The sequence below is a fragment of the Rhipicephalus microplus genome, chromosome X (assembly GCF_043290135.1).
Source record: "Rhipicephalus microplus isolate Deutch F79 chromosome X, USDA_Rmic, whole genome shotgun sequence".
Taxonomy (NCBI): Eukaryota; Metazoa; Arthropoda; class Arachnida; order Ixodida; family Ixodidae; genus Rhipicephalus; species Rhipicephalus microplus.
Window position 1 is genome coordinate 50,090,226 of NC_134710.1, and position 15,733 is coordinate 50,105,958.

General features: G+C 40.8%; 1 protein-coding gene across 7 annotated transcripts in view; it reads right to left on the minus strand.

The window, feature by feature from the left end:
* Positions 1-15,733, minus strand: part of LOC142761684 (sister chromatid cohesion protein PDS5 homolog B-B-like) — a 65,527-nt gene that overhangs the window by 40,518 nt on the left and 9,276 nt on the right. For 3 of the 7 annotated variants that reach the window (XR_012886687.1, XR_012886689.1, XM_075876537.1), the window contains exons 2-7: positions 9,593-9,687; positions 8,493-8,699; positions 6,479-6,565; positions 5,109-5,209; positions 3,798-3,915; positions 1,597-1,677 (exon numbers count right to left, since the gene is read on the minus strand). Coding sequence is in view for 1 of the 7 variants with exons in the window: in XM_075876537.1 (XP_075732652.1) it covers positions 1,597-1,677; positions 3,798-3,915; positions 5,109-5,209; positions 6,479-6,565; positions 8,493-8,699; positions 9,593-9,664 (666 nt within the window). In the remaining 6 variants the exon portion in view is untranslated. The remainder of the gene's footprint in view (positions 1-1,596; positions 1,678-3,797; positions 3,916-5,108; positions 5,210-6,478; positions 6,566-8,492; positions 8,700-9,592; positions 9,688-15,733) is intronic. The other 4 variants (XR_012886692.1, XR_012886690.1, XR_012886691.1 and 1 more) reach the window with 2 other exon arrangements.

Sequence of the window (15,733 nt, forward strand, 5' to 3'; positions counted from 1 at the left end):
CACACTCTTGGACTGGCGGGGTAAAATTTGCACATCGACTGACAATAAAAACAAGATGGTGTTCACCTTCGTGTCTTCTTAGGCGAATACGCAAGGGACCGTGTGATTTTTTTAATGAGGCATCTAACGGTGTCACCCCTATAACTTTGTGTATTACGTGGTATGCTTCAATGATACAACCCCAACCCCTTAATCACAGTAAATGAGAACTCAAATGTCTTAACAAAGGTCAAACTTAGCTGCAGCATCACAAGAATTCAAGTCCTGGAGTAGCACTGAGCTATGAAACGAGACGTCTTTCAAGTCTTATGACAGCCACGAACAGAGCAGGTTTATCCACCGCTTTTCTTCTTCTTCGACATGTTCTGTGATGATTCTGACTATTTGTGGCGAGCACTACAAGCTAGTTGGTGAGCATGAAAATCAGAGCACTCAGAAGTAGTTTCAAGGGAGCAGCAGCTTACGCCAGCCCCAGAACGCAAGCGAAAACGGGAAAACGTCGGCTCTGCCCGCCCGGCGCTCCGCTTTCCTATAATGCTCCAGCCCCGATCCGCCAGGGGAAGGCGCGGCGCTGCGATTTCCGGAAAGGTCCATAAACAGTGGCAACTGCAACTGCTGAGGTTACCTAATTATTCTAAATGACATTATTAAATCTAAAGCAATGCTTTCTGAAGTGACATATACACAATTACTATAATGAATTTCAATGCATTTGGAAAGGTGTAACTCTTCCAGAACGGTTAGTTGTGATGTTGTAGTACTATCCCAGTAAAATTTGCTCATCTTACTTCCGTGAAAACTGATCGGTGCGCAAGGTTGCATCTCAGGCAAGACAATACCAAAAATTTGCAAAGGTTGAAGGCATGTAAAAGCAAGATCAGTAATTACCAGATGGGAACAAGCAAGACAGATATTAAAAGAAGATTTCGTGAGTCACACAAAGGTGCAAGCACTCAATCAGGGTAACTAGACCTGTCACGCCGGTTTCGGAGCACGCGGCGGGTCGTACCCGTGCGCTTTTTCATCCAGCGCACGTGGAAGCAGAAAGTAACTTCTGCATGGGTGCTGCTATGTTGATTTGTAAACACAGTTATCGGCGGTAACTGACATAAATAATAAAATGCATAAGAAATAAATGCGAAGAACAATCAACACATCCTGTAGCGATGTGGCGTAAAACACACCAAAAGAACACCAATTTCTGTCAACCCCGTCACAACTACGTTTTGTTGCGCAAGCGTGCAGTTTTCTTACACCCTGTAGCTTTGGTTGTGTTGAACCAAAGTGGTGAAACAGAGTATAGGCAACAATCAACAGCCAAAGGAATTTGGATGTGCCATATTTTAGCAGGAACAACAAGAACGATTTCTGCTAAATAGATAAATTTACAACTCCAAGGCTTCAATTTTGAAATTACATGTGTCATGAAGTTAGCAACCAAAAAGTTAATTCGTGCAATTCATTTCAATTGCTCGTGTCAGCCCTGCCTTTTAGCTCATCAGTAAAAATGGTGAACTGTCACGCATATGAGAGTTATCTTTTAAGAAAAACCATTTCATATGAAAAAAAAAACAACTTGGCCTATTGGCTACCCACCTTTTCTATTGTCGCTTGCAGGGATAAAGATGCATTCTCTACAAGGTCTCTTGAAAGCGAATAGCAGTAAGGCTTTTTTTCCTGCAGAGCCACCAAATATTCATGAACAAAAAAAAGAATGAATAATACATTAGCAGCAGTAATTCAAAGCACTTCACTGAGCATTCCTGGGCCATAAGTTAAAAGTGACACATAAACTATGCAGGAAACATCAAAAGCTGCTTTTGAAATGCTAGCTTCTTTGACATCAGTGAGTCAGCTTGTAGTAATTCCACATTGAACGTCCTGCCACTTTATGTTGACTAATGGATGACAGAACAAGCTCAACACTGCTGCTAAATGCATAGGCAGCTTTTTAACTAATACAGAGAAATATAAAAAATAGGCTATAAGGATAAGCGTCAAGGTATAATGAAATACCTTGATGCTTATGCTGAAACTGATGCTGAAAAACAGAATAAATGAAAAAAAAAAAAAACTGCAAACAGTGCTACGTGCTGTTTCTGTCGTGCTCAGACCTCAGTGGCTATAAAAAGATGCTAGAATGATTTCTGATTATATCACAAATGACTAGTGGCTTTTTAACACCATCCAGGCTACAACTGCTTGAAACAGCAGAGAATGCAGATGACACACTGTTTGCTTTTTTTTATCATCCCCACTGTACTATCAGCATCAAATAAAACCCAAACAGTGGCAAGCCTTTGCCATAGTGTAGTGCGAGCCATCCAGTTATCATTGACAGGTGCGCGCGTCCTGTTCAGCGGCTTTGCGCCTATATGCGCGCCTCTTCGTAGTGATAAGTGGGCAGCGTGCACTATATCATAACGAAGGCTTGCCGCTGTTCGGTTTTCATTTCACGCTGATAGTACACCCACATAGATGTAGCTGCATACACAGAAAAAAAAAGAAGCTAAGATGATAAAAATCCCAGAGTCAGTGCTTTATAACATTTATTTGATCTTTTTGTTCTTGTTATTATAATGCCATTGTGCTAATCTCGGTGACAACAGAAGTGTCGGTAATGATTACGAAGGCAGAAAAGAGAAAGGAAATTAATCGCTACAAAATAGCACCACATGTAGTACAGTCAATTACTGCCATAATCACTAAAACTATGCAATTTCTGAGCTACAAAAAAAATATTTTGGATGAAAAGTACAAAAAGGCCTCACGATAACTGGACAGAATGAACTCGAGAAGGGTATGTTGGGAAGCTAGTTGGCAAGACATAATTGAAAAAATATAACTATGCTAAAGACAAGACACTAGAAACGAAGGAGACAGGGCGATCGTAGACTAACAACTGGTTTATTGAAACCACCCTTATGAAACAAACTAAGCACGCACGCAGTGACAGTCACAACCACGGGACAAGCTGCACCACCCCCAAGACTCCCATCTACTAAGAAGAAAATCGCGCTCTCTCCTGGAAAGATACACGGATTTGTCGCTGATGCACTTATCAGGCCTATGCCTAGCTATCCAAGAGGCCTCCAAGATTTTTCTTCCTCTTTGGCTTGCCCTGTCACCTTTGTACTACAGAAGATGAGCTTGCATCCCTGCGTGCATGCACCAATATGAACTGGAAGTGCTCCCAATTTTCGTCTTCTTTTGAATTAGCATGCTCCATCAAACACTTGTTAATACACCATCTGGTCTGCCCCACATCAACCATTACACAGGGCAGGGGGAACTCGTAAACCTCTTCTTATGTACAGGGTACATCTTATGTGCAGGGTACATCTTAAATCAATAAGAGACTGAAGTGGGGAGCACCTACCAGTTCATCGTGGCACATGCACGCAGGGATGCAAGCCCATCTTCAGTAGCACCAAAGTGATAGGGCGAGCCAAAGAGCAAAAGAAATCTTGGAGACCTCTTGGATAGCTAAGGACGGGTCTGATAAGTGCATCAGCGACAAATCCGTGTGTCCTTCCAGGAAAGAGTGCGATTTCCTTCTTAGTAGATGGTAGTTTTTGGGGTGGTGCAACTTATTACGTAGTGATAACTGTCATTGCGTGCGTGCTTAGTTTTGTTTTATAAGGGTGGTGAATCTTTCAATATACCAGTTGTTAGTTTGCGATTGTCCTGTCTCGTTCGTTTCTCGTGTTTTGTTTTAGCACAGTTTGATTTTTTCAATTATGCATGAAATTAGTTAGTTGCACTAAAAAAGTAAAAAGACTAAATGCACCTCCTACCTTTAAAGGTAGAATTAGGTGTTGAAAGACATATTCCAGTGTCTCATTTGGTAACTCGAGGTTATTTAGTATTGGTGAGAGAAACTCCCCAACTGCGGAAATGAGGTGGAGGCTTCGGCTGCAGAGGAAGAGCACATGGTGGATTTCATGAAGTGCCCATGGATGCACACATCATACATGATTAGATTACAGCGTCAATTATTACTTTACAAACCATTCTTGCCAATCAATTTAGAATAGTATAGTATAACTTGACAAAAGAATACTGTCGTGCTGTTTTTTCTTGTTATTTCATCTTGATTCGTAATTCTTTCATTACGCTATGCACAAAATCACCCAGAGTAATAAAAAGCTAATAAGCTACAGTATAACTATAGTAATTTTGTGTAACTACCCTTCCCATGTCATAAACTTTTTGATTTCACTCTGTCAAAAGTAATTGAAAAAACTTGCTGCTGAAATGCTTACAAGAGGGACATAAAGAAAATTGGAGAAATGAAGTGATTAGAAGTCGCTGAATAAAAAACATCTCAGATGCCAATATTTCCGCAAGAGAACTCGATTTTACCAAAGCAGAAAATGGTTCTTTTGTAGTGCAAAAAAAAATTCTTTTTTTTTACCTCCAATCACGGTGGGAAGAGTAGCTAGGCCATATATAAAATGTAGCTAAGGTGTAAGTTCTGTTGTTGATCCTTGGGACATTTCTTTTTATCAATTTCTTAACACTAAAATGCTTGTCGCTTTATTTAGGTAAACAAACTGCGACAAAATTCAGTATAAAGGAAAAGAAGAAAAAAATTGTGTGCTACAAGACGTGACTGTACCGAGCCTGTCACAGCTCATTTAAGGACCACTCTCCTCTTAATTCAAAACTCGGGTATTTTTATTTCATAACGAGTCATACTCGTTTCCCATCATTTTCCCTTTTGATGCAGCAATCCAGAATCTGGCAAGCGTCAATCTCCAACTGCTAGAAAATTTTATGCTGGTTGAATTGGTTATCAACCGATGTTGTGCTTGGCAAGACCGGTACAAATGTTGAGAAATGCACAAATCTGGCTTAGCTGAATTAGGGGCTTGTACCTACTGGATCTATGAGTCAACTAACTAAATGCTCACAAATTGCTCCTTAAACATAAAATAATGGCTTAACCGAGTTTGTTTTATTGGGAGCCCACTGAACTAACATAGCTTAGAAGGTTGTGCATCCACATTTATACGTTGGCCAAGATGCTGTACAATGCTTGACCAAGTGAAGCTAGTGTCTTGTTTCTTTTGGAATCGTCAAGATACATTTTTTATGTTATTCACCTGACAGCGTCATAAAGGGCAATGACCAAGTTGTGAATGATGGCACCAAACTTCCGCACTTTCAGATGCATATGAATAAATAGTTTCTCACGACCTAATGTCTGCAGAATGAAAAAACAGAAAGAAAAAGATGAGAAAACAACATAAACACAAAGCATTTAAGCCTTAAAATTACGAGAATATATAAAGTTTATTGATTTTTTATTAGAATATAGAAAATATCAAATTATGCAATAACATATATATTGCTTGTTGCAGAAGGTATGCAGATGTTTATTTATTCATGTGTAAACAATGTTCAGGAATGCGAAAGCTGTGAAAAGGTGGTGGCTTATTGACTACCAAAATGAACATTAAAAACTGATACCTGAAGAATCCACTAGTATAGGCAAAATTTTCATTTCACTTCTCTAATCTCAACTTTCACAAACATTTAGACATACATATTGTCTCTGTGAGCCATCCTGAAATCATTCAGGAGTGCATTGCATACACTGGATTGTTTTTTTTTCCTTGCATAATAGACCCTTTTCGAAAAAGGGCACCCCTAGCACCGAAGACGCGAACTACAGTCTGCCGCCATTGTGAGGGAAACACAGCAGATGACGCAGGCTGCGTGTCCCAGTGACGCTGATGCACATTTCTTGCAGCGCACACAGACACTTTTTGCGTTCCAGCAGGACGCGGACTGCATCGGGAGGGCACGCCGACAAGAGTCTCTTGAAGGCCGGATCCATGCATTGCCAGTGATAATGAGCCAAACTGCCCGTCCAACCCGTTGGTACAAAATATTGCTCATTGTGCAGCGGAAGCAGCTCAGAAAGCTTATCGGAGCTCGTTCAAGCTAGAAAGCGGTGCGATTGCATCGAATGATACGAAGAACTAGCCACCAGCATTTGACGACTCGCTTTCCATGCCCTCATGATGGCACTAGCTATACCACGCTCCTTTGCAAAGCGAAACTGGCAAAAAGCTCACCGTCAGGTGGCGTATTTCTGAAAAGGGTCTATTATGAAAATTAGACATCTCCATATCACAAAAACACATGATATGCTTATACTCTCACACATTGCTTATGCCTTTAGGAATGGTAAAACTGCATTACACCTACAGATAAAAGAAAAATATAAGGTACTGGCAGTTTCTAATGATGCTTTACGGTAGTCCTCAATTGAGATAGTGTGAAGCAATGACCTCTGAAATCGTTCATAACAAGCCCTGCTCACTCGTTGCAGAATGCATTTATGTGCAGTGTGTATGACCTCACGTCTCTTCATAAATGTCAACTACTTGTTATAGAACACGCATTGAGACTCAAATGCTTTTAGAGATGTCTGCAAGAACAATGAAATGCATCATAATTTACGTGCCTCAAACATACTGCGGCGCTCGTCATGTGCTGGACTAGTGTGGTCATGTAGCAACGCTAGCTCATCCACTAGCAACTGCAACACCTCCTGAAAGGTGAAAAATTTGGAGTAAGCACAAGAAATGTGCAGGAAAGAACTGTGTAAAGCACAGTGTCGCACCACTGTAGTCATCAGATACAGTTGAACCCATTGAAAGGGACACTAATATAAGAGACAAATCGGTATATGTAGGCACACCATTGTGCCTACAGCAAAATACAGAAATACAAAAGTCAGAAGTCAGGTGCCGAAGTCAGCAGGGGAGCCCCGCCGCGGTGGTCTAGTGGCTAAAGTACTTGGCTGCTGATCCACAGGTCGCGGGTTCGAATCCCGGCTGCGGCGGCTGCGTTTCCGATGGAGTTGGAAATGTTGTAGGCCCGTGTGCTCAGATTTGGGCGCACGTTAAAGAACCCCAGGTGGTCGAAATTTCGGGAGCCCTCCGCTACGGCGTCTCTCATAACCATATGGTGGTTTTGGGACGTTAAACCCCACATATCAATCAATCAATCAAAATACGGGTTGATAAGAAAATGCATACACGTTAATCTGGTTATAAGAGACCTCTCATATGAAAGACAGAAATTGCTGCCCGGAGCATGTCTTTTATAAAGGGGTTCATCTGTAAAACAGCTCGCTGAGTGAAACAAGATGAAGAATAACAAAATGAAAAAAAAAATTTAACCATGATTACTTTACTGCCTAACGTGAATTACAAGTTCAGCTTCATGTCGGAATAACACCAACTGTCTGTGTTTGAATCTTAGGCTATCTGCACTTGCGGCAATGCAGCATTCGCTATATATTGCCAAAGAAACTGACAGTGCTTGTGTGCTGCGTAAATCACTCAATCACTCCACGCATTGCTGGCATTGTGAACCAAGTAAAATGCCGGCAGCCCTGTTTCGGCAAGCGAAGTCAGCCGCAGTGCAAACGCTAGCCCTGTATGAACACGAGCACCAACAAAGCGGCCAGCACACATGACACAGGAAAAGTGAGGTTAGAGGCCAGTGACTCACGACATCGACAGACGCTGCATACATTCTCTTTTGACCTCGTTTTTTCTATTAGTTAGGTTGATGCCAGCCAACATCGATGCCACTCAGTGCAGGAGAGCTCTGAAACATTAGGGTCAAGGAATTTTAATGAATATAATTACAAAGATGGGATGCAATCTGAAGCCCATCGCGCTCTACCGACCTTTATGGCCACCAGTTTATAGACTTTTTTTTCTTTACTTCCCTCTTTTTTTTCCTACCTCCTATCTTCCTTCCTTCTGTCTCTGCCCTCCTTCCAAAAGAGTAGTGTGCCTCTTCAGGTGGCAGTTGCCACCTTGCTTTCTCTTTCTTTTCTCTCTGTCCTTATGTATTCGTGTATGCAAATCACATAAACAAATAAAACCGTGGTTAAGAATCAATACAACTCCATGAATTGCTGCGAGGGCTAAGGGCAGTGTCAATCAACTTAACGAGAACTATCTGTATTTTCTATAAAATCTACTGTGTGCTACTAATGCTTCTGTGAAACTTCAATTAAGTTGACGTTATGAAGAAGGCCATTGCATGGCTATGGAGAGATGAAAGTGGGGTTTAAACCTCTAGAATTTTGGCTATGTGTACCATTTCTTTGGCTGTCAAGACAGGTTTGGAATAGGCAATCCGCATTCTTGTATGGCATTGCACATACATGCACGCACCTGCCTACAAGTGCTGTCTAATGGCAAGTGACATCACAAGCAGGCACGGGCCACAGAACCTTACCAATATAAGTCATTTTAATCTTAGCCAGAACTCAGAATTTGCATGTTTGATTTTCAGTCTTCACTTCCATGTTTCTGTCATGTTTGATTTTCAGTCTTCACTTCCATGTTTCTGTCTCTTCAGTAACAACACATCAGCATGACAACAGCAATTTTCAAGTTGCAGGCAAAATAAAAAGTCTCAAATAATTAGTAGTAAGAATTGCACCAGTAACTTGCCATGAGACTGGTGCAGCTGTATGGCACATCATTGATTGTTGACACCATCAAATAGGTATGGCAGTGTGCTGTCAACTGTCGCACTGCCTGGCTCTTGTGTGACAAAAAACCACGGTGGCTGAGCAACTGTGCCAGTTCCTTGACCCAGGAATGCTCTCCATAAGCATTGCCATCCAATTTAAGCTGCTTGCACTGGTACAAGCATGCCTAGAAAAGAACACAAAAGCATAGGCATAAATGCAGTGTTTTAAAAACACATGCATGCGTGCTAAGAAGCACGACAATGCCTCAAAAGACTATCATTGGGCAACATACAGCACTGTTGAAGAAGTAAAGCTTGCACCATGCAAATTAAAAAAAATCACCCATGATTGAAGTTTGATCTCAAGAATGTGAGACATACCATTGTGGGGCTGCTACCCTTAATGTTCTTTACTTCAAGCAAGAGTGACAAAGCCAAGAAGAGGCAGTGATAAATCTATATCTGTAAGAAAATGGCTATACATAAATCCAGTTGATGCATAGCTGGCTATGCATAGCTGACAAGTGGTAATTGAGGAATCGAAAGTTTAGGTCCTGTAGCTGAATAGGTACATAGATATGCTTGTGTGTCTTCCACTTCTATTGTAATCTGTGAATTATATTCAAGATATGCAACTAAATAAATCATTCAAGAAAGATAAATGCACTGGTATTCCAGCATACAGTTCCCAACATTCTCGTTTACAGTTCACAAAAACTTTTTTTTTTCTTTTCAGTTAGTGCTGACCTGATGGTGCAACACATATAAATGGCAATAAATATTAGTACAATAGATTGAGCAGCCATTTTGTACATTTTTTGGCAATGCACACATTAGAGGTGTGAACGACATGCAATTCATTACATATTTTAGTATTCACTGTAAGCTAACATTTAATGAAAGGTTTCCAAGCATATAATCCACTTTACACTGGTGCACTCAGTTTAAAAACAGTGATTACGATAGGAATATGACTTCATACTATAAGCAAGTGAAACCTATTATGAGGTCTGTACTTGCAGATGCAGGCACTACGAAAAGGCCATAGGGATAAATATAAAGATATAACATTACGGACCCTCAGCTGTCTTTCAATGAATTCTGTGTCAGAAGTGCTGTCGAAGGGCTGTACATTAGGTGGGAAAATCATCTTTATGCTAGCCCAACCTTAATCTGAAACAAGGAAGTGATATGGGATCAATGATCTGAATATCCATCTGAAATTATCAGGCATCACATCCAATTTAACATAAAAGCAGCTATTACTGATGTCATAAAGAAATGAGGCAATGTTTTCATTTGCATACAGCTTTGGAGCCATACACGACTAAGATAATGTTGAAAAGAAAAACAAATAAATTGTGCAGGAAACATGAATGATAATTTACCTAATTTACCTTTAAAGAAAAGCAGTCACTTTATAAAGAAATGATGAGCATGATAGTAAACATCTGATGCAGTCAAAGTATTTACGTAGTGTTAGTTGTTTCATTGTGAATTTCGTGGAACACCAAGTGACCATTTGCAAAAATCCGCAGGGCAGCTTTTTGCAAGGTTATTTTTGAACCAAAAACTCTCATGCTCAGACTGCTTTTTCCGCTCACTGTTTTCCCCACTCCTATTCCAGTGAAGGCACGCAAGTACAACAAAACAACTTTTTCCCTAAACAATACCTATGGGGTTGTCCTGCCTTGTACGAAGCCTCAGATCGCATGGTGGGTGAGACCAAGTCTAGGCACAATACTTCCGTTAATATGTGAGGATGCATTCTCACGTATCTGCGCAAACCATTATTCATAGAAGCACAAGTAATTTAGTTCAATAACCACAATAGTGGCAACTGCATCTATAGCCCTTTTATGTATAGCAGGAGAAAATCCTGTTACGTAAAGAAAACAACTGTAGTGTATTACGAAAGTGCATATTCATTATTACATCTTCATTTGACACTTCGGCAATTTTAACTAGAGGCACTTATATTAGAGTGTGCTAGACACGACTATAGTACGCTCTCTCTCCCTCTCTCTCTCTCTCTCTCTCTCTCTCTCTCTATATATATATATATATATATATATATATATATATATATATATATATATATAGTATATAGTCTAGTAGATCCTCCGTGAGCGGTCACAACGTGGTTTATTTCGACGTTTCGGCCTAGAGTCTGGCCTTCATTCCTGATGAAGGCCAGACTCTAGGCCGAAACGTCGAAATAAACCACGTTGTGACCGCTCACGGAGGATCTACTAGACTATATGCAACGCTACGGCCACTCAACCACCATGCCTGCCTATATATATATATATATATATATATATATATATATATATATATATATATATATATATATATATATATATATATATATATATATATATATATATATATATATATATATATATATATATATATATATATATATATATATATATATATGTATATATATATATATATATATATATATATATATATATATATATATATATATACATGAATATCTCCCGATAACACAATCGCAGTGCGTTCCAACGATGTGACCTGCAGTAATGGCAAACACCGCACCTCACAGAGAGTGCGTAAGCCGCCATCACCGAACCTGGTTCATCATCAGATATTTCAAGCGTGAGCTTTAAGTGTATAACATAATGTTCTTCCTGAAGGAGCAGGCTTGATGAGCCTGGCGAATGGTCGAGGTGGCAGAGTGCAGGTATCCCCTCACTTGGTTGTTGCTCAGAAATCCTTGTTTTACACCGTGTATACAAATGTAAACGCAATGTTTTCCTCCTTTACCCTCTTAACAATAATGGGCGTGCGTTTTTGGCCCTAAAGCAACAAAACAAGCGCATTTGAACCACTAAACACTGCCTTGGACATGTTTGTCGGCAAAGATGTTTTCCAACCAAAAGCACAAGTGAAGCTTTCCTGTTTACGCGACAGGAGGCGCTAACTTTCTTGCAAATGATAAGCACGTAGAGTCCGTGGGAGGAATCGACGTAGGCACGAGGACCGAGCCAATATAGATGTAGGGTGTATTAATATGCAGGGTGGAAAGAATAGGATGAAGTGGGGAGAGATAGAAAAACAGCTAAGGAAGGAGAAGCTGATAGTATATGGGTTTGTAGAAACCCATCTTAAGGACATAGAACAACCACCAAGCAACCCGCACTATGCAATGGAAATATTGTAATAGAACAGAAGGCAGGAGAAAGGGGGGTGGTATTAATAAAAGTACAGACTGGCAAAGGGTCAAGCAGGAGTGCAGAGAACCTTTATGGCTAAAAGGTAAAATGGCAGGGCAGATGACGCTTCTGGGTTTTGTATACTTGTGGACAGGGGCCAAAGCCAGCGAGAAAAATCAACAAACGGTGCAGTGCATAGGAAATGACATTGACGAACTAGGAGAAGTGTGTGAGGTAATTATATTAGGAGATATGAATGTGCACATAGAAGATATGGATGGATACACTGACCGAACAGGATAATGCTAATGGATATGTGTGAAAGGCATGATTTAATTACTTCCAAAAGTACCGAGAAATGCGAAGGGCAGATGACATAGGAAGTGGGAAGCCTGCAGTCGACGGTAGATTACGCAATGATGTCACATAGGATGTATGATCTGCTAAGGGTGATGAACATAGATGACTATGGGTCCAGAAGCTTAGGTAGTGAACACCAACATATCAAGCCGAGTTTTGGAAGAAAAATGAAAATGGAAAGGAGGCATTATAGGCAACCACATGGTAATGTTTATTCAGGAAAGCCAACAAAAATAACAACAAAAAACATTCAGAAAAAATCACCGAGGATACTAAAGTAGAGTGGACGTACACAAATCTAACTCGATTGTTTGAGTTATAGCTTGCTAAGGTACAAGTCAAATCAACCGGAAAAAACAGGCACAAACTCAAGAACTGGTGGGATGAGGAAGTTAAGGGAGCCATAGTAAGACATCAGGAAGCCTCCAGGGAACACAGGTATGCTAAACAGAGGGATCAACTGGAAGGTCATGTCAAAAGAAAATGGGATAACTTTTTGAGTTTCAGAAGGGAAGCATCCAATCTGACCAGAGAAGAGATTAGAAGAAAGGGGGCCCAATAGATGGCGGAAGTAAACAAAAAGGATAGAAAAGCAGCTGCAAAGTTTTGGAACCATGTCAATTTTCTGAGTAATAAGATAATCATGGAACAGAGGCTCATAACTACAGTTCAAAGGGTCAGAGAAGAGGATGAGGCAATGGAATATATAAAAACAATAATGACAGAAAAATTTAAACACCAACAAAGCACTGCATGCACTGTAACAGATGAGGATGGACCAATTAGCGCAGTGGCTGCACTGGGACAACAAGCATGGGAAAGGGCAGAGAAAAGGGTTCCTAATAACACATCAACAGGCCCTGACGGCATCCAAATTATGCTAATAATAAACTAGGACCAAACTCTAAGTAAACATTAGGAGAGACAGCGAGCAAAGCAATAATGGATGGTGAAGCTCCCAATGGGTGGAAACTAAGGAGGATGAACATGATCTATAAGGAAAAGGGGGCAAAGCTGGGGGCAAAACAACCACCGTCATATAACAGTGACATCAGTAGTTTACAGGATGGTGATGCAGATAGTAAAGGTAAGAATACAGACATGGGTGGAGAGTGAGGGGGTGCTGAGAAAAGTACAAAATGGGTTTCGTAAACGTAGGAGGTTGGAGGACAATCTGTTTTCAATGATGCAGTGTATTGAACTAGTGGAAAACGAACACAGGCCCTTGTGGCTGGCATTTCTAGATATAGAGGGAGCTTATGATAGTGTGATTCAAGAAGACTTGCGGAGAATACTGGACACACTAGATGTGGAATATGGAATAACTAATCTTTTAAAGGATATCTATAATATAACAACGTAGTTTCAATATGGAAAGAACAGGTATCTGAACCTATAGAGATACAACGCGGGCATTGACAGGGATGTCTCTTGTCACCTTTGTTATTTATGCTATATCTACAGGGACTAGACGCCAAATTAGAGGGGAGTCGACTCTGCTTTAGCCTCTCTTTTGCCAAGCGAGGAAAACACATTGAACAGTCATTAGCAGCATTTATGTATACAGATAATATAGTATTATTAGCCAACGACAAGGAAAATCTGCAGGGATTGATAGACATCTTCGTTAATAAGGGAAATAGAGGTAATGAGGGAGATAGATTAAATTTGAAGTTCAGCTGGGAAAAACCGTCAATCAAGATTTTTTAATGGTAACAAAGGCGTTGAGCATAAGATACAGGAAGTCACGCTAATACTAGTGGATAAATACAAATATATGGGCTTATGGATAAATAATGGGGCTGAGTATCTAAGGGAGCACGAAAGATACGTAATGACTAAGGGCACCAGGAATGCAGCTGTAATGAAAAATAGGGCACTGTGGAACTACAATGGGTATGGCGTTGTGAGAGCGATTTGGAAAAATGTCATAGTCCTGGGTTTGACGCTAGGCAATGCGGTCTTGTGCATGAAATCAGACGTTGAAGCAAGGTTGAAAATTAAAAACGTGGCATAGGTAGACTTACTTTGGGAGCACACAGGAATACACCAAATCAGGGGGTACAGGGTGACATGAGATGGACATCGTTTGAGTGCAGGGAAGCTAGCAGCAAAATAAATTTTGAGGAGCAATTGAGCGAAATCGGAGAAGAGCGTTGGGCTAGGAAAGTATTCAGCTACTTGTACATGAAGAATGTTGGTAGTAAATGGAGGAAACGAGCTCGAAAATTTTCAAGCAAGTATTTAGACAACAGCAAAATACCAAGCCAAAAGGAAACATCGGTTAAGAAGAAGGTGAAGGAAACAGAGAGGGACATGTGGAAAATTGGGATGCTTGCAAAATCATAACTGGAGACCTACCGAACTACAAGCAGGAAATTGCAAAAGAAAAAGTCTACAATAATTCTCGGGGTAGTTTTCTGCTGTTCGAGGCCGGAATGGGAGTATTGCAGACCAAGACGTACCGAGCCAAATAAGAAGGCGCAGGCACGGTAGGTAGTGCGTGTGCAGAGGAGGAGAAAACGGCTGAACATTTGATAATGTTCTGTAAAGGGCTCCACCTTATAGTCTAGGATTAAGATAATGATGCGGAATTTTCCAAAGCATTGAGCTTTAGGGACAGTGCTGGCAAAATAGGTTTTAAATGGGTAGAAATAACCAGCAGGAAATTAACTGAATGGTGGCTACAATCAAGGCGCGAGTTAAATTTATCCTTAAAACACACAAGGATAGTATTTAAATTTATGGCTAGGTGGCGTGAGCCTCCACCAGCTATAAGGGCACAGCCGGATACATCTATCCAACAATGATCAGTTCGCTCCTTTACGCAACTTCCTCAAAGAAGGCAATCAAAACCAAGAATCCAGATCTCGGGCGTGATTGCGACCTAAATTGAGTCAACTGTGCGACACTTGCATATCTGTATAACAACTCTCATAAAATTAAGCTTATGCAACGCTGCAAAACACGGTGACGAGAGTGTACGCGGCCTCTGCGCGCAACCACTGAGTTTGGCGCCAGCTGCTTACGCCCAATCCTCTCCCCACCTACCTCATCCACAAAACAACAACAACAACAACAACAAACCTCCAAGTCGTACACTCCGACACTTTCTGGATAAGTCTAACGCGCCAAAATTATTTACTGTTTGTCATAGGAAAGAAACAAGTAGAAAAAAAGTATTAACTGCAGGTGACCGCATTAAAAGGACAGTGAGGGTGAAAAACTTCCCTTCTGGGCTGCAGAAAATAGGCACCTTCTTCTAACTACAATTACACATAGTGTGCACGTGCGTCACGCAGAGCCCCTTCCTTACTTCCGAAATGCGCCACCGACATGCCCGGGTACCTACAGACTCTATCACCTTCCACTGCCGTGTTGTCTCCTCGTGTTTTGCGCTCGTTTAGTTTTGCCTCATGATGCAAGTTTGAGGGCTCCTAGTGAGGCAAGTTGATTTAGTAGTCCCCGAAGACGGAGCAGAGCTTTGGAGTGTTTCTTCGCCGAAAGTTATTACCTAAAATTGAGAACACACATGTTGATTTTCCGAAAAGTACTGAGGTGTTTGGCTGGCGCGGATTAACAAAAAAAAACTAGTTGAAGAAACTTGGTGATTGTTTGCGTCTTCAGGTACAACTTCATTCCGGGTAAGTGCCATAGCCAAGCACTTACCAGCA